At 63.5% G+C, this 18,191-nt stretch overlaps 1 protein-coding gene across 4 annotated transcripts in view; it reads right to left on the bottom strand.

Annotated features, from left to right (window-relative positions):
- RXRA (retinoid X receptor alpha) overlaps positions 1 to 18,191 on the bottom strand; it is a 93,756-nt gene that overhangs the window by 59,310 nt on the left and 16,255 nt on the right. The window contains exon 1 of one of the 4 annotated variants that reach the window (XM_072748235.1): positions 6,237 to 6,437. The exons of the other annotated variants lie outside the window; for them this stretch is intronic. Within the exon in view, the coding sequence (XP_072604336.1) occupies positions 6,237 to 6,267 (31 nt within the window). The 5' untranslated portion in view covers positions 6,268 to 6,437. Of the gene's footprint in view, positions 1 to 6,236; positions 6,438 to 18,191 lie in introns of those variants that run through there. 4 annotated transcript variants of the gene reach the window in all.

The following is an 18,191-nucleotide window of genomic DNA, read 5'->3' as shown; positions in this document are numbered from 1 at the left end:
GGAGAGTCAAGTCTGAAGGCAAGAGGCCCACTCTCTCCCATCAGATAAGATCTCAACGAAGCCGGGGAGAGGAGGTGCTTACCAAAGGGAGCTGTGGGCCCAAGCCAGGCACAGTGTGGGGGCTCCTCTGGCATGAGGCCCCCCCAAAACCTTGCCAGGCTTCCTGGATTCCAAGGCCACCCAGACAGGGCTCCCAGACCCCAGACCAGGAAAACAGGGCTCGGCTGGGGCCCTGACAGCTGCTGGTGAAGGGGTCCCCTCCCCACAACCTTGCCTGCCACAGTCCTAGGGGGCCAGGTGCCCCTGAGGTGTGCCCTACCTCAGCTCCACGGCTACCCTCCAGCCCGGGGCCCCCAGCACCTGGATGGAGCCATCCCCTCCAGGAGATCCAGCCAGCACCCCTCTCTCAGCAGCCCACACAGGGCAGGCCCCAGCCCAGACCTGTTGCTTAAGAACCTTCCTCAGACCTGAGTGCTGCCACGAGCCACTGTGGCAGCAGCATCTAGAGGCACGCTGGGTACCCACTGCATCCACGCCAGTCCTTCGGGAAAGGACGCGGGCTCAGAGGGACCACCCTCGAACCCTGGGCTGGTGCAGGGCCACTGGGCACGATCCCGTGATCAGCAGGGGGGTGGGAGCGGGAAGGAACAGCTGCTTCCTGCCTGCTCTGCCCCCACCCCTGGCGTCAAGCAAATGTGCAGCGTTCACAGCTCAGGCGGCAGCCAGGCGCCATCCCAGCCCCCACAGCCGGGTCGGGGTTCCCAGCCTGGCCCAGGGACCCAGGGCCGCCCCCAGGCAAGACACAGTGAAAACAGGGCCTTAGGGAAAGACTTCCTCCGAGGTGGCTGAGAGGAAACCAGCCCTGGGCATGACATCACTGTACCACTGCCCTGCCTGGCTCCCTGCCCACTCGCCAGCCCCAGGACCCCGGACGGCTCCAGAACCTTCCCCTGCCCTTCGGCGGGGTGATGAGGAGCCTCAGCTGCTGAGCCCCTTCCCTTCTGAGCTGTCCTGCCTATGAGGGAAACAGACGGGGGGACAGCCTGGGGCCTGGGCAGGGGCTGTCACGGGAGTGGGGGGTACAGCCTACCACCTGCTCCCACCAGGGGTCAACCCTCACTTGTTCTGGACCCTGGGCCTCTCTCCTGGGATTCGGGACACAAACAACTACTAGGTTTTCGATTGTGTTATTAGCAGAGTGAGTGAGGGATCTTTACCAAGCTTCAGAAAAAATCAATCCAGGCCCACTGATGGGGAGAGGGGCATTTAGCCTCAACCCCCCGGGGTCCCACCCTGTGCAGCCCCTCCCACAAAGCCACCTCCCTGTCCCCTGGGGGAAGAATGAGGGGCTGGGGGGCTGGGAGGAGCAACAGGCAGAGACAGGAGGAAGGGGACGTGAAGACAGGAGAGCAGAGTGCCCAGGGCAGGGGGAGTGGGGCAACCACAGTGACTAATTAGCTCATTACTGCCAGGTAATTATGTCAGGGCATGCTCCAAAACATAAGAGGCCCCCAGGCAGCGCCATCCAAGCCGCCAAGCCCCACACCTCTGCACACCCTTGGGTGCCGTCCATGGCTAGGCCGCAGTCTCCCCCAGCTGCTCTGAGATCAGAGGCTGTCAAATCCAACCTGGAGGCACCTTGGCGGTGCAGGTACCCCCAGAGCCCAACTCAAAAGGCACACTCACCCCCTCGCTCTCACCCCGACAACCAAGGACAGCTCTCCAGGGCCGCTTCTGCACCCCAGCCCTCATCCAGCCTCCACCCCACCCCCCATCTCGGGCTGCAGACCCTGTCTCCTCCAGGGCCTCACCCCAGCTTCTGTACCCACTGAGCTCAGTGGAGGCTCCCTGAACTGAATGGGCCCCTCTGCCGTGCAGGGGCAAGGGGGAGGCTCGGCCCATGAGGGGGCACCTGTACCCCTTCCTTCCTTCCATCCTGGGGCCCCCAGCCCTCCCGGGGCTCACCACGGCCAATGGAAGGGCTCCTGGCCGTCCTCCCGCCTGCACAGCACGCCTTCACACACAGGCTGCACTCAGACCTGCCAACGCTGCCATCTCCTGGAGACCCCAGCGCGCCCCAGGAGGGCCCTGCCAGGTCCTGCTGACAACCCGGGCCAGGAGGGGGGCGGGGGGAGGGAGCCTGAGGCTGCACCACTCTGCTGAACCACACCCACACAGAAACCTGGAAAGCCGGATTCCTGGATTCCTGCAGAAGTCTCTGGAACTGGACCTTTTGGTTCCCGCACACAGGGCTTCCATGATTCCCACAGCGTCAACTCCAGATCTCGTGCAGGGCCTCTAAGACCCACCTGGCCCCAGCGCTTGACCTCCCCACACAAACCCAGACCTCCTCTTTCACCTTCGGGCCTTTGCATACGCTGTTCACTTGTCTGGACCTGCAGACTGTCACTTCCCGAAAGCTCCACCCCAACCCAGGTAAACGGAGGCCTTTTCACCAGGACTGCAACGGCCCCTGTCCTGCCCCTCAGCCCAGCTAAACCCTGCACCCTCATCACCTACACCCTGCCCAAGTGTGGCTGCTGACAGTCCGACTGGCCTGGCCAGGCCAGGATCCTCCTGAGGTAAGGATACTCAGTGCCTGCCGTTTCAGCTCTGGCCGGGGCAGGAGCTCACACCTGGGCAGGGCAGGACACTGGGATGGCCCTGGCGGCAGGGACTCAGGGTGACAACCACCAGGGGCTGCCCGCAAAAACACACGGGAACATCATGCCTCATGCCAACCATGCCCCAAAGTGTGAAAAAGATCCCGGGGCCACCCACAACCCGCTTCCCTGCCACATCCCCAGGTCCCTGAGGCACCCCAGCCTTCCACAGGGTGGCCCAGGTCACAACAGGTACCTTCTCCCTCCTCCTTGGCTGTCCCTTCTCCCTGCTGAACTCGAGTTTGCTACAAACTGTCCCCAAGGCCTCGTCCTATGATAACACAGGTCAAAGGTCATCAGGGCAAAACTGATAAACTTATGAAGAAATCATGATTTATACACAAGTTTCTAAAAACAGAGGCTTTGAGCAGAGGGTAGCCCTTTCGGCCTCCTTCTGGCACTTGTCTGTGTTCCAGAAGATTCTGGCTCACAGAAATCTGACTGCTGGTTACATAGAGCACTTTCTACCGAAAATCTGCTCTTGATTATGTCCACCACAGCCTGTCCCCTGGCTGCCAGCACCACGGCTTGGCGGGGGGGGGGGGGGGGGGGGGCGACGGGTCACCGGGCCTCAGAAGCTGCCAGCCGTCTGTGCCAGCAGAGCTCTCTCCTTCTACCCCCCACCCCTTCCTTGGAGGCACCTGACACCTGACATCACAGCTACAGGTCAGGGGCCAAGGCGGGAACCTTTCCAAAGTCCCCTTTCCCCGGATGGACGCACAAGGAGCCTGGCCGAGCAGGCAGGAGGCAGTGACCTCCGGCCAGGTTCTCCCTTCCACCCGGGGCAGGAACCAAACCCGTCCGACTGGCCCGGACGCTCCGCGCCTGGTGACTATCTGTTCCATCACATTTCTCCACGGCACCAAGCAAGCGATTGCAACAGTCTGTAGGACAGATAAGGAGACCCAGGGTGTAGGCTGGGGGTGGATTCTTGTTTTGTTTTGTTTTGTTTTTTTCTGCCCTCGCTGTGCCTCCACCACCCTCCAGCCTGGTGCAGGACCCGCGGCTTCCCGGGGGTGCCCTGCAAGGGCCTGGGCGCGGGGGCTCTGGGCCGCCTGCCTGCTGGTGCTGGGCGGGGAGGAGGCAGGCCAGCAGGGGGCCCCAGGGAGACGCCCTCTGTCATGGGGTGGGGGCTGAGCTGTCCCTGGGGCAGGGTGAGGCTGGGGCGGGGTGGCCAAACCCCAAGAAAGCCGCTCTTTCCCAACTGCAGGCCAAACCTGCTACCAGCCACGCTGTGACCTTCCCTTCCTTCCAGCAGAACCATGAGAAAATCCACCATCCCCAGTCCGCGGCTCAAAGGTGTCAGGTCCAAGAGCCACTAAACAGGCACGTGCCTGGCAACCAGGGCACTCAGGCCCTTCGCAGGGGAGAGGGAGACACCCCCCTGGGTGAGGCATCACTCGCCCCAGCCTTCTCGGGGTAGAGGGCCAGCCGGCCCAGGCGCCCTCCTGTGCAGGGCTCTGTGGCAGGCACACAGTAGGAGCGCACAGTGGAAGTCCCTCGGCCCCCTCAGCCTGGCCATCCGTCAGGAATCTTTCTTGTGAGCCCGGCCCGACTGCCACATCCTGTGTGTGTGCATTCCAGGTATGAGCTGGACCATGCTTTAACACTTTACAAAGACCCAAGGTAGGACTTTTTCTCCCCACTTCACTACTGAGGAAAGCCAGGCTCAGCGTGGCTAAGTAACTTGCCAGAGGTCCCCTGCTCCCAGTGGGGGGGTCACCCACAACAGCCAACACAGTCCTCAGGCCTAAGGGCTGGGAAGTTGGGTGGAGGTGTGGCAGCTTCCCAAAAGGCCCCTGCCTGCCCCAGCCTGCCAGGGGGGCAGGGGAAGAAGCCAAGCCCAGCAAGGTTCAGGCTCTTCGAGCCACTGGGAGGAGGAGGCCCGGCCAGGGACAAGCCTGAGCCATGCTCCCCGGGGGCGCCAGAGCCCTGCCACTCTGTGGGGGGACATTGAGTCCCAGCAGCCATCCCAAGCCCGGGACAGGTCAAGGGCTGCCCCTAAGCCCAGCCATGGTCAAGCACCCCCACCCAGGGCTTGCCTGACACCTGAGAGCAGGCCAACCTCAAAACGTCCATGTCCCTGGGACCAGGGTGCCACAAAGCTTTCCAAACGTGCAGACTCCAGGGCAGGGCAGAGCAGGGCCCTGGGAGAAACTCCCCAGGCCATAGGACCATTGGATCCCCACCTGCCACTGTGGCATTGCCAGGACCCACCAGCCTTCCAGGCTGGAGAACGCTGAGGGCAGAAGCTGGGTACCTCCCCAGCCTCAGTGGCCCTCACTGGGCCCTGGCCACTGACAGGTGCTATCCCAGCTCTGCCTCTGGGCTACACCACCTCCCTCAACCTGGGCCTATGCCTCTCCTTCCCCAGCCCACCTGGGAGGTGAAACCTCAGTGACAAACTGACAAGCAGGGATCCCCCGCTCCCACCCCCAGGCCTGGCTGAGCCCTGAGCACCACTCAGCAGTCCAGCCCTCCTGAGGGCAAACCAGCAAGCTGAGGCCAGGAGAGGGTGGGGGCAGGCTGATTTGGCTAAGAGTGCCAGCAGGCCAGGATCCTCCAAGGTGGACTAGCCCCCGGCCCTGTTGGGGAGCTCAAATGACCTGGCTCACCCAGCGCTGCTCACTGGAAACGCTGCTTCCTGACACAGGAAGCCCACATCACAGATCCCAGGGCCTGGGCCGACTCTTCTTCCAGGAGAGGACAGACCCCGGGGGAAAAAAGAACCAGACACAAGCCGCGGAGACCTTCCCCCCACCCAGCAAGCCCCCCTGCCCCTCTTGCCCTGGGCTGGTGCCCAAGCAGTATGCAGGAGCAGAGCTGGGCACAGAGGAGGGCTCAAGGATGCCCAGCCACAGCCTCACCTGGACCCCCAGAGGCCAACCTGGGCAGAGGAGAGAGGAATGCCCGTCCTTCTTGGAACTCTGTGTCCTGGGATCCCCTCCTCGTACAGCCTCCTGAGAGCAGGGAAGCCAGGCTCTGGGGTTCCCTCTGGCCCAAACACCCCAGAACTCTGACAGGCTCCCAAACTCCCAGAGAAACTTCCCGTGGCCCCTGAGGCTGTCCGAGGCCCAGGAGGCCCGTGGGAGCCAGCAGGGAAAGTCAGGTCTACAGCGGGAAGCCACAGATGGAGGACTCAGATAATCATCGCGGGAGGAATACAGCAGGGCCTGGGGCACGGGTGAGGTCTGACCCAGATCTGAGACGCAGCAACAACAGAGCTCCTGAAGACTGAGACCTCGCGCGACACTCAACACTCGCGGACGTGTGTGCTCACACGGAGCCGTGGGGAGGACACGGATGTGGCCCCGATGCGCTGAGCCAGTGGGTCTCCACCTGACCACGCGTGAGGATCGCCAGGGAGACGCTAAAAAGCCCCAGGGCCCAGGCACCGCCTGCAGAGCTGCTGATCTAGCCGGGCTCGGGTGTGGCCCAGGTGCCAGGAGCTTCCAAACTACCCTGATGGCCCTGAAGGGCAGCCAGACCAATGCAGGGCTACAGTTAATGGGGTATATGCATTCACCCCAGCACTCTGCGGGCCCCACAGGCCTTCCCCACCAGGCTACTCACGGACAGAGCATGCGGAGCGCCGGGGCAGCATGCAGTGCAAAATGCTGCACAAGTTTCAACAGAAACAGACACAGCCCCATTATTCAGCTCTCGGGGGAGGAGCCCAAGTGGAGGAGCAGCAGGAGGCAGCAGACCCAGGACAGCCCCGCGCCACTCGTGCCCCTTCCTGTCCCTGTCCTCCCTGGCAGACGTCACCCACCCACCACGGCACAGCACACTCTCCTCCCGGGGCCAACTCCTCACTGCCGAGCCCCACTGATTCCGCCAATCAGAGCAGGAATGCCGGCTACCCACGCCTCTGCCATCCCAGGCTGAGGTGGGAGGAGGTGTTTTATGGAGATGGGAGCAGTCACAGTGCAAGCCGAGCTCCCTTCCTCCAGGGGCCTGGGGACCCCTGGGAGCACCTCTGTCTCATGCTGACCCCATCCGAACCAGTACCTCGGGCACGCTTCCCCCCAGCCGCAGACAAAGCCTTCTGCATTCACCCCCACCCCCAGCATGGCTTGTGGGTATGTGTGGAGCCAGCCCGAGGTCTTGTCAACATCACCCTGACCGACAGAGATCAGGAATCTCAGGTCACAGGTGCCCTGACTTACCAAAACGGAACACTTAGCCCTGTAAAGGAATCACGTTCCGAAGGCACCCTTCCCTTTCCAAGACCTGACATGGCCACAAAGAGGGCACCTCGAGCCTCCTGCCCAGAGAGGGACAAGGAGGGGCAGACTACGTGCTGCCTGGAGGAGGGGTACACCCAGGCGCCACCTTCGGGAGGACGGGAAGGCTCAGCATGTGCTGGGGACATGCAGGTTCCAAGAAACTAACAGTGAACCACCAGGTAAAGTCACTACTCCCGAAAGCAAGTGAAGAAGGTCTGCTTAGGGCAAGGAATGCCAGCAGCCCGGCCTCGAGGAGGGAGTCAGCCTGACGTGCACAGGTGTGAGCACATCTGCACATGGACATTGTACACACACGTATGCACGTGGCACGCGCACAGCCTGGGCCCCCCAGAAGCCCTCTACTCCTTTAAGGAAATGAGCATGCCTCCCCAGCTGAGCCAGCTCTGTGGGTCCCCAGCCCCCAGGACCCTAGCTGTGGGCCTGTACCCCCGGCCCACACACCACAGCCAGAACCCTTGCACTCAGCACCCCAAAGCGCAGGGCCCAGCCAGCTGTACAGTGCCCAGCAATGCCTGCCACAGGATGGCGGCTGAGTCCCCAGGGCAGGGAAAAGACCGGGATACAGACTCACTGCCACATGCCAAGGGAAGATGGGGAGGAAGAGCACATGTGCCCCCAATGCTTTGGGTGACTCAGCTCCTACCTCCCCTCAGCCCAGAGAGGCCCCCAAAGGGAGTGGGCACCCCTGCTCTCACAGCCGACCAGGGCGCTCTCTGCACCCCTGCACGACACGCACGCAGACGATGAGAACTGAGCGGGAGCCCCTCCTCCGTGTGCCACCGCTTACCGGTCCCCCAGCCAACCCCACAGCTCCCACACCTGGGGGGACTGACACCCAAGAGCTGCTGCAGCACCCGCCAGCCGCTGGGATCAGCTCCCACCCGCCAAAGGAAAACAAGAGGCCCAGCAGGAGAGTGGCCCGAGGCTGGGTGGTCCAGACACTCGGCCTTGGGCGGTGTGCTGCCTGGCGAGTGGCCACTTCTGCTTGCTGCTGGGCAGGAGCAAGGCAGGGAGGGGCAGGGCAGCTCTGCCAAGCCTGGCGCTGCCCGCCTAGGGGCCTGCAGCGGGGCCCCTGCATCCTCCCTGTGCCCAGGATGTACCCAGGGGCCCTGATGCGGCAGCCGTTCAGACCCCAGAGGGCCCTGGCAAGCCGCCACCTGGCCTGGCTTCATGCCACCACCTCCCTGTCCTCCTGATCCAGTGCACCCGCCAGGGAGTCCAACACGCCCACCTGGAGTGGCACTGTCCACCCAAGCCCCAGCTCCCGCGGGCCTAGAGGCCCGGGGGCAGGGGCCTGCCGGTCTTGTCTTACCAGCAGCCCAACAATCCACGTGGGCAGCCCCAGGGAAAGGCCCTCTCCTCCTCAGCCCCAGGGCCCAGGACACTGTCCCCTTACTGCACCCAAGACCTGCCTACCCTCCACATATCACTCCTGGGACCATCACCAGCCCCAGGCTGACGGTGTGACCTTACTCCCTGCTGCAGGGCCATCAGGGCTCCAGCTCTCCAGGCACCAGGCAATACAAGCTCAGCAGGTCCCCTGATGAGTGGGAAGCCAGACCTCAGCCACCCAGGCCCGCCCAGCCCCGCATATGCAGACCAGACTCTACCCCCGCCCCAACCCTACACATGCACACGGACCAGAATGCTTTCAACACATGCCAGCCACACCCCCCGGGGCCAGGCCACAGAGCTCCACATGGCCTCCACCAATGTCTCCACTGTCCCGGCACACCCGCTCTGACAAACCCTGCTGTGCACCATTCACCTCTCATTTTGATGGTCAAAAATTCACTCACGGCAGCCGATTGGCTATTACGTCTCAGGCTTCATTAAAGAAGGCCACAGAACGGCTTTTTTAAACCGCAGTACCATTTCTAATTGATGTGGGTCCGTCATCAAGAAAAATATTCCAACAGGCTTGACACAGAGGCAGTGCCCCTTCTCTGCCCTCCTCGATCAGGTACAGTTCAGCTTCAATTTTTAATCCGTTGATGAAATATTCACAGGCCGGGGAGGGGATCACCTTTCCCAAGGTGTAGGATCCCTGCCCTCTCCAGGGGCTCCCCGAGCTGGGAGGACACCCGTTTGGGATGAGAGTCAGCGCAGTCTGGAGGAACAGAGCCTACGGGGTAGGGGCTAGATGCCCGCCCACCCCACAGCCAGCACCCTGCGTGTCCCCTGGGCCATGGGCTCTTCCTTCCCGGTGTCCCTGCTCTGGGTACACCACAGACCCTGCTGCTGGTCAGGAGCCTCCCGTGGGTAAGTCCTGGCAGAAGGATGCTGTGGCCCGAGGTCACCAGCAGTGACCTCCCGTAGGCATGGCTGGACCTCCAACGCCAGTCCAACCCTCCAGAAGGACCAGCACTTGCACTAGTTTCCTAAACAAATGTCAGAGGGCCCGGGCCCTAACGCCAATCCCTCCTGACATGCAGGCGGTTATGGCTTCTCTTGAAGGCTGAGTGGGCTGCCCCCATTTCTCAGGAGGGAATGCTGAGGCAGGAGAGGAGACACTCTGCCCACCCTGGCCGAGTAGCATGGCCAGGTGAGAAGGGTGTGGGACGCCGGGCCCCTGACAAGCACACCGCACATAGCCAGAGGTGCTGACGCTAGCAGATGGGGACAGAAGAGGACACAGAACCGACAAGGGGAGGCGCTTCAACTGACCTCTAGGGAGCTTCTGGGCTCTCTATAAAGTGTCCCCACGTGAGGTGGTAGCAGCGCGAGGACACCCAGCCCACATCCCTCCCACCTCCACCTCTGCACAGAGAATGAAAAGATCCCAAAGGAGCAGCCCCTAGTGTGGCCTGGAGACTCTGGCCCTGAGGAGGAGGGGAGGGACTAGGGAAGCAAGGCTACAGTCGGCCCAGGCCGGGCGCCGACAGCAGGGAGCCCCACCCGGCAAGTGCCTTCCATTTCATGCACAGGCAGACCCGCTGCCGGCAGGCGCCATCGGCAGGTGCCCGCCACAGGGCCAAGGTGACCCAGGACAGACATCGCGGGCATCCCTGAGGGAGCGTGAGCCCCTCTGCAGGCAGCCCCAGGGAACCCCCAGCCCCCCATGTGGGTCTGCACCCTCCCTTACAGGGGAGGGAACTGAGGCTCAGAGGGCCCCCCAGAGCCCCAGCTGTAAGTAGGGCCAGGCCGTGTGCCCAGGCACTCTGAGGCCGACTCCAGGCTCAGTGCTCTGCTCCGGGCACCAGTCCCCAGGGACTCCCCAGGCCGTCCCCTCCCTCCACAGCCTCGCTCCCTCCCGCCAAGAGCGGGGTGGCTTCTGCACACCTGCCCTGTGTGCCTGATGCTGACCAGCCGCCCGGCTGCCCCGGACAGGCTGTTCAGTCAAAGCACGCGGTGGGCAGGATGCCTCCACTGTGTTTGGGCCCGTGAGGCCGCCCAGCCTGCGCAGGCTCCGGCAGAGGTATGGAAGGCGGAAGGCAACAGCGCGTGCTGTCCATGGGCTCCCCCTGCACAGCCCCCTGGGGAACAGCCCTCCCCAGCGGGCGATGCCCACGGGCTCGGCCCTGGGGATTCGGGTGCGTGCAGCTGGAACTCAGGGGTGTATTGGCGCCAAATACCCAATCTCGGTGGTCACCCAGGGGACTCGCTTGGTCCTACAGACCCATAGAGACATCAAACTTCACGAGTACACCGGCAGCCACCTCCCCTTCGGCCCCAGGAGCAGCTCCCAGCCCCCAGCTGAGGTCCACCCAAGCAGCCTGCCCTCCTTCACTCACTCCCACATGCGGGTCCCCCTCCAGAGCCCTAGAGGCCCTGTCAACACCCAACTGGCCCATCTAGGTCTGCCCTCCCTCCCCACCCAGCAAACCTGGCCAAGCCCTGCCCCCAGGCCGAGGTGCCCCCTGCCCAGAGCTGGCCAAAGCAGGACCGACAATGCGAGGTCACGGAGCACAGAGCCCAGGGCAGCTAGGGAGAAAGGTCCCCACGTCACCAGTGTAGGGGGTGGTGGCTCCAGGCCCAGCTGGAGCAGGTCTGGCAGCTCCTGGCAAAGCCTCCACGAAGGCGCTCATGAGGCAGGGGCAGATGCTCGGGGATGCCCCCACCCCCACACCAATCATGAGCCCAGAGGCAGCGCGGGTCCTCGCCAGGGCAGCAGTGCACACTCAAGCCCACCCACAGCGGGTACGAGGGCCCTCCCTTCCCTGAGGGTGACAGAGCTGGGTGTCCAACAGGCCTGCTCCTCCCCTGAGCCTCTTTCTGTGGCGAGACCCACAGCTGCTACTCGGGCTGGGCGAAGCTGGTGTCAGGAGAGGTCCACTTATACCTGGGGACCACGGAACCCCCAGGGCCCAGCGTCCCAGGGAAGCTTCCTGGTGAGTTTGTACTGCCTGATGGCAGAGGCACAGACACAACAGAACCCTTGGACCCCAGGACCCCAGGACCCCAGGACCACAGGACCACAGGACCACAGGACCGCAGGACCCCAGGACCGCAGGACCCCAGGACCCCAGGACCACAGGACCCCAGGACCCCAGGACCGCAGGACCCCAGGATACCAGGACTGCAGGACCGCAGGACCGCAGGACCCCAGGACCGCAGGACCCCAGGACCGCAGGACCGCAGGACCACAGGACCCCAGGACTGCAAGACCCCAGGACCGCAGGACCGCAGGACCCCAGGACCCCAGAACTGCAGGACCCCAGGACTCCAGGACCGCAGGACCCCAGGACCCCAGAACTGCAGGACCCCAGGACCCCAGGACCCCAGGACCCCAGGACCGCAGGACCGCAGGACCCCAGGACCCCAGGAGCGCAAGACCCCAGGACCCCAGGACCGCAGGACCGCAGGACGCCAGGACCCCAGGACCGCAGGACTCCAGGACCAGTGTGGGTCTGAGACATGGCAGCAACCTCTCTCAGGAAGGGACGAGACTATCTGAGGAACAGTCCCCACAGCCTCTCAACTCTGCTGAGCCTGGCCCATATCCACTCGCAGCAGGATGCTGCTCCAACTGTCTTGAGCTCCGAGGGCACCCCTGCCGAATCCCCATCCCTCCAGACACCATGCTCCCCACACCAGCAGAGACCACTGTGAACCCCGCTCCTCTCACCCTCAAGCTTCCTAGAACATTCTATGCTCTGACTGCAGATCCCAGCGTCCCAAGTTTCTCCCTCAAGGCCGGGCATGGGCCCAGTCTCCACACAGCCCTGTGCAACCTCGTCATCCTAACAGCCCACTCAGAACTCCAGACTCCGCCCCTGCCACACCCCACAAACAGAGCCATCCCCCAGGCCAAACCCCCTGGGTGGCCCAAGCTGCCAGAACCCCGTCCTGGCTCTAGGAACACCCAGGTCCACCAGCACACCCCCCGCAACAGCCTCTGGACCATTCTCACCAGTGACCAGGGTCCCCCAAACTCCACCAGAGTCCTCGCTCCCCGCTGAGCCCCGCAGGGCCTTCCCATGGCTGGCAGGACAGGCCCATCAAGCCCAGTCCCCCGCTGTCCCCCACCTGGCTTGGCCTCCCACCAGCCCCAACCCCTGCCCCACTCCACGGGGGGACCCAGCACCCGCCCCAGCACTGACCCTTGCCAGGCGAGGTAACTCCGGTGTCAGGGCCTTTGCACACGCCTCAGCCCAGAAGCTCCTCCTCCACAGCTCTGCCTGCTACCTCTTCCCACCCTGCAAGCTCACCTCAAACGTCACCCCACGGACCTGGGACTCGACCATAGTCACCGCAGACCTCAGGCCATCCTAGCCAAGCCCCTGAGCTCCCTGGAGAGGGGGTGCAGGAGTCAGTGGGGAGCCTCCTCCCGGGCCTTCCTCCTCAGCAGGCTCCAGGAGACCCCCGGGGCACCCCCCCTCACTCCGACTCTGCGTCCATGCAGGCAGAGGGCTGGCCTCCTGGGCCCGCAGAGGCACCCAGCTCAGGGGCGTGGAGACAAAGGCAGGCTGACCACCAGGAGCCCGCAATTCATCTCGATCAACACCACAGTGAGGTGGGCCGTCCTGTACTGCCCACGATTTACATTTTTATTAAATCACAAAGGAGAATTAGAAACATTATTACTTCCCTCAATCTGTAACCCTTTCTCTGCCAGGCTCTGCACCCAGCTTACTGTGCCATCTGTCCACTGGCAATTTCTAGGCTCCCACCTCACCTCTACCTATTGCCTCCACAGTGACCACCCAGGGCCCTCCCCCACGGCCAGGGACCCTACCCCACAGGCCTAGGACCCTCCCCCTCAGCCAGGGATCCTCCCCCACAAAGGCCCAGGGTCCTCCCCCAAAGGCCCAGGGTCCTCCCCCAACGTAACTAAGGGTACCCTACTATGTCCCAAGTGGGAGGAGGCAAAGGGCAGGGTTAGTCGCGGCCCTAGAAATGGGGTTTGGCCACGTTCTTCTTGCACCCACTGTGAAGACGTGGGGATATGAGCAGTCCCTGCAGCACCCACAGTCCCAGAGCCCACACCCCAGTCAGGGGAGCAGAGCCCTAGGAGGGAAACAAGCAGACCGAGGTGGCTGAGGGTGACTGCAGGGGAAGAGGCCACAGCCGTTACAGGGTCCATGGGGGGACACCTGAATGAGATCAGAAGGAAGAGAACTGGGGCCATGGGGCAATACGAGGAAGGGCATTCAGGGGAAGGCACAGCACGTGCAAAGGCCGTGAGCAGGGAACATTCTAGCAAAAGGAAGCAAATCGGCACAGCTGGTCTGCCTCCCCAGCGGGAAGCACGCCAGGGCCAGAGCTGGTACTTCACCCCAAGGGCCGTGCCAGCGTGGGAGAGATCTAAACAGCACAGAACGACCGGGGTCAAGTGTTTTGGAACAAGAGAGCACTGCAAGCAGGCCTCGTGTGGTCCCTGGGCACATCACACTGCGTTGTCACCCATGCTCCCATATGCCCTACCCCAAAAGCTCCTGCCAGCCCCCAATACAGTCCCAACAGGGAAGGTAAGGAAAAGACACCATCAGATGCAAAGACACTGGGCCTCAGGCGTGGGAAAGAGCCTCCCAAGTGCGGGGGTGGGGGGAATCTAGGAGGACTTCCTGTAGGAGGGGACATCTGGGCACAGCACAGAGAGCTAGTGCAGTAGCACTGCCGTCGTCCTGCCGTGAGGCACCCACTCATGCTTATCCATGCCAGGCACTGACCCAGATTTAGTCATGAATGAAGCAGGCGACTCAAGACTCTAATTACTTTTCACTTTCCCTGGTCATGCATTATGCATCGCCGGTGAGTGGGGGGCAAGAGGAGAGCAGTGGCACAATTAATTTCAGCTTCGATTGTTCTCTCCCTCGTCGCCTCCCCCCGCCCCCCAGGGAAGAACTGTTTTTAGCTCATGTGTAGGATCCAGCCAGTGCCTGACACCACGGGTGGGGGGCTCTCAGGCTGCCATCAGATGCCCAGCTGGGACCGCGCAGCAGGGGCCCAGCCTGGAGCACAAGGTCCGAGTGATAACAGTGCACAACCCCAGACCCAAGCGTTGGTAGTGGCCCCTGCTTGCCCAAAGCCACACAGCCCCTGATGGAAGCTTCTCAAGCCTGCACACTGATCCTGGGGTGGCCACAGATGGCCAGAGCCCACCATGTGCACCCACCACGGGCGGCCAAGGGGACATGAAACTCCACCTCTGCATTCAGGCCACTTTCAACCTCATCTCCAGCAGCCCCACCCCCAGGAGCAGGCGCAGACATTGTACCAAGACACCCTGGGGAGGGGGGGCGGTCTCCCCACTCGGTGAGAAACTGAGGCCCTAGCCCTGAACCACCCCCACCAGGTGCTCACTGGTGGCCTCTGGGGCAGCCGGAGCCTCAGGTGGCTGGAGGCACCCAGTCCCAGGAACTGAGCAAAGGCCCTGAGAGTGCCAGCCCCGACTCCCCCGCCAGGCAGCCCAGGCTGCAGAAGGCTGGCCCCTGCTGGACAGCCTCAGTGCTCCCTTCCACGGCCACATCCAGCACTGACCCTGGCGGGGGGTGCTCCAAGCCCCATCCTGCCACCACCGCCAGGGTGACGGGACACTGGGCACTGCCACTGAGGGGTGGAGGGGACCCAACCCAGGAGAGCCCCTGGAAGAGATTACATATGTGGAGACTGGACAGCACAGGAAGTTGTCAGGTGAAGAAAGGCTGTGGGGGGGACCCAGAGGCAGAAGCCTGGCTCCTCAGGGCTGAGGGGTGTCCCATGTGGCAGCAGGGGGGGTCAGGGGAGGCAGAGGGAAAGCCAAGCGGAGGGTGGTAAGGACTTCATCCTGCAGGCACTGGGGAGCCACAGAGGGTGATGCGCTGGGGGAGTGCAGTCCGGGGCAAGGGGAGTGGGGAGACACTTCCAGGCTGAGCCCAAAGACCCGGCCCCAGCCCCACCCCCATGCCAGCCTCACCCCCAAAGTCCTGCTGGGAACCCGGAGGCAGGAAGCAAGGCCTCCACTTCCCACCGTGGAGAGAAATCTGGGCCCCTGGTGGCAGATGCCCAGGGTTGGGGTTTTTGTGGAGAAACCTCTGGTTTCCCCCACCCTGTGGCTGCTGAGTCAGGCACACAGGGGTGGGACCCGAATCACAGACCCTTCCAACAGCACAGGCAGGGAGCCAAGTCTGCTGGCCCCAAGCCCTGCCAAGCGCCTACTGCATACCAGCCAGATCCTCGCTGAGCGAGCCAGCTCCTGGCCCCTGGCCACCGCAGCAGCCCCTCCCAGGACTGTGAGCCACACCATCGTCACTTCTCAGCGCTGGAAGGGACCCACCAGGGGCCGGGGCAGCGGGAGCCCAGGGTGTGCATGAAGGTGGATCCGTTTGGCCTAATCCCTTCCTGGGGTCTGGAGCAGATTCGGGGTGGCAAGGACCCTCAGAGGACAGGGACACCCAGCCCCTGCCTGGGGACCGGCCTCTAGGGGACAGGGAGCACACTGCTATCAGGCCGCAGGGACAGGATCGAAAGCACGGCGGGCACACCAGGCACAGGGCACAGCCGGCCAGGAAGCTCCACGGGGGGCCCCCACGGGAGACAGCAGGTCCGAGGTGAGAGCCGCCTGGGCACGCCCACCCCACCCTGGCAGAGGGCTGGAGGGCACTGCAGGCAGGAGGGCAGAGGGCAAGAGGGCGGGGACGTCACATCTGCTGACCAAGCCCCCGCCCCCACCCGCCTTCGGGGAGAAATGCTCTTTCCCACAGTTACGAAAGATCCTCTTTGCTGGAAGGAAGAAGGGGAACCCAGAAGCACTCTACTCCGGGGCTCGGTGCTCACTCCCTGCAGCAGGGGCCAGTCCCTCAAGACCCAGGGGTCCCCGACAGAGCCCACTCCTCTGGGCGCCCACCCCCACCCAGGACACGCCAGGGGGAGAGGCCTGTGGGGACCGGATGGGACACGGAACCCCCAGGTCTGTGCCAAGACCACACCTGCCAACAGGTCTCACTTCCTGACCCTGGAGACTCCTAGTTCCCAGGATGGTTCTGGAGCCAGCCGCCCCTGAAACCCCCCCCCTCCCAGGGGAGCAGCAGAACTTTCACATCCTCCCCACACTGTGTAGCCCAGCACAGAGCACTCTCCACCTTCCAGGCACCGCTGGTGCTGACAGCCAGGCCTCCCCGTGGCCCAGCACCAGAGCGAGAAATCCCTCTCCCCACCAGGCAGAGGAGGACACTGAGTTCAGGGGTCCCCCAGCCACCACTCCTCCCTGCTCCCACGTGAAAACTGAAGGTCTGGCCCTGCTTAGGTACACCCGCATGCCCACCCCATAGGCCAGTGCCATCACCCCACTTCACAGACGACAAGAGGGAGATGCCGGCCCGGTCCACAGTGCTGTGTAGGCCTGAGTGCGAGTCAAGCCACCCAGCAGCCCAGAGCGACCCAACCCACACATGGCTTCCAAGCCCATGAAGAGGAGCCCTCCGCCCTGCGATACCGAGGCAGCCACACCCGCCAGAGGGCCCTGCCCACACATGCCACCTCCCGTGGGTGGAGTGGGGACAAATCCGCAAGCTCCAGGCTTCTCCAGGGAGGAGGTGGCCCCCCACTCACCTCAGCTGCCGGATTCAGTTTCCTGGCTTCAACTCAAGGGATTACCAACAATCCCTGGCCCACACGTGCATGCCTGCACCACCCACATCACTCATACCAGGATGTAGGCACAGGACAACGGCTACCTGCTGCGCTCACCTGGGCCAGCCAGGGCAGGAGGGGCCAGGAGGGAGGCTGGGCAGGTCCATCCCCGGTGTCCTCAGCCACCTCCTAGGGCCTGGAGCCCCCATCCTCCCCAGGCGGGCCTGAGCGCTGGGGGCTGCCCATGTCGGGCCCGGGAGAGCATACCTGGTGCCCTGCAGGAGGCGGGGGCCCACAGGTTGTACCTGGGAAGCCCACCCAGCACCTTCCGGATGGCATGGGGTCCCCGGTACCAGTGGGGCTCAGCAGAATGAAGTTTAGGACAGATGGAGGGGCAGACACAAAGCGGGCATTTCCAGGGCAGACTAGGGTGGGGGACAGGCCCAGACTCCTCCCCGAGTCTGTGTCCTTCATGTACTCAGCCGCCCGGGCTGGCCTCTGGACCCACTGAGCCCCGAGCCCTCACCCACACCCGCCTGTGCACGCTCCAGCCATGGTGCACCAGGCACACCACAGGCACCGCAAGCACCAGCAGGGTGGGCCAGTCTGTGTCCTGTGTCCGCGTCCAGGCAAGCAACTCGCCAACACCCAAGCCCCCCAGGCCTTCCATGCTGACGCTGCAGCCCCCCCACCATGTACATGGGCCCACGGTGGGTCCTGGATAAGCCCTGCCCCCTCTACTGCAAGCTCCCCCAACTCTGTTCTGCTCAGCCCCTTCCCCATGCTGTCGCCTGTGGGACCTGGGCAGCAGTATTCCAACTTTCCATGCCTCACTTTCCTTTGTAAGAGATAGGGCAAGGCTGTGACACTGGCCAGCCCCACACTCCCAAGCTGTGCGACCTTGCAGATCTGCCTGGCATCTCTGAGCCCAGGCCTCATCTGTAAACGGAGTAAGTGCTGCAGGCTTGGCACAGGCACAGGGGGACCTGATGAGCTGCAGCTGGCTGGCCCTGAACCCCAACCCCACTCCAGCCTAGTCTCTCCGTTTGGGACCCAACCCACCAGATGCTGGCACGTGGCCTAGCTGTGCTCACACAGGCAGACAAGGTCCCCAGGATCCCTCACTCCAGGCAGGGCCATGAGCCCCTGGGGAGTCGCCCCCTGGCCTGTGGTCACCACGTGTCCCGCAGCACCCATCATAGGAAGACCCCAGCTGGCTGGCCACATCCACGAGCCCTGACCCCACAGCACAGCTGGCCTCCCAGTGGGTGGACACACTCTGAAC

Source organism: Vulpes vulpes, chromosome 2 (genome assembly GCF_048418805.1).
Source record: "Vulpes vulpes isolate BD-2025 chromosome 2, VulVul3, whole genome shotgun sequence".
Taxonomy (NCBI): Eukaryota; Metazoa; Chordata; class Mammalia; order Carnivora; family Canidae; genus Vulpes; species Vulpes vulpes.
Note: the sequence above shows the minus strand (reverse complement) of the source record. Positions and strands in the feature narration are given on the sequence as shown.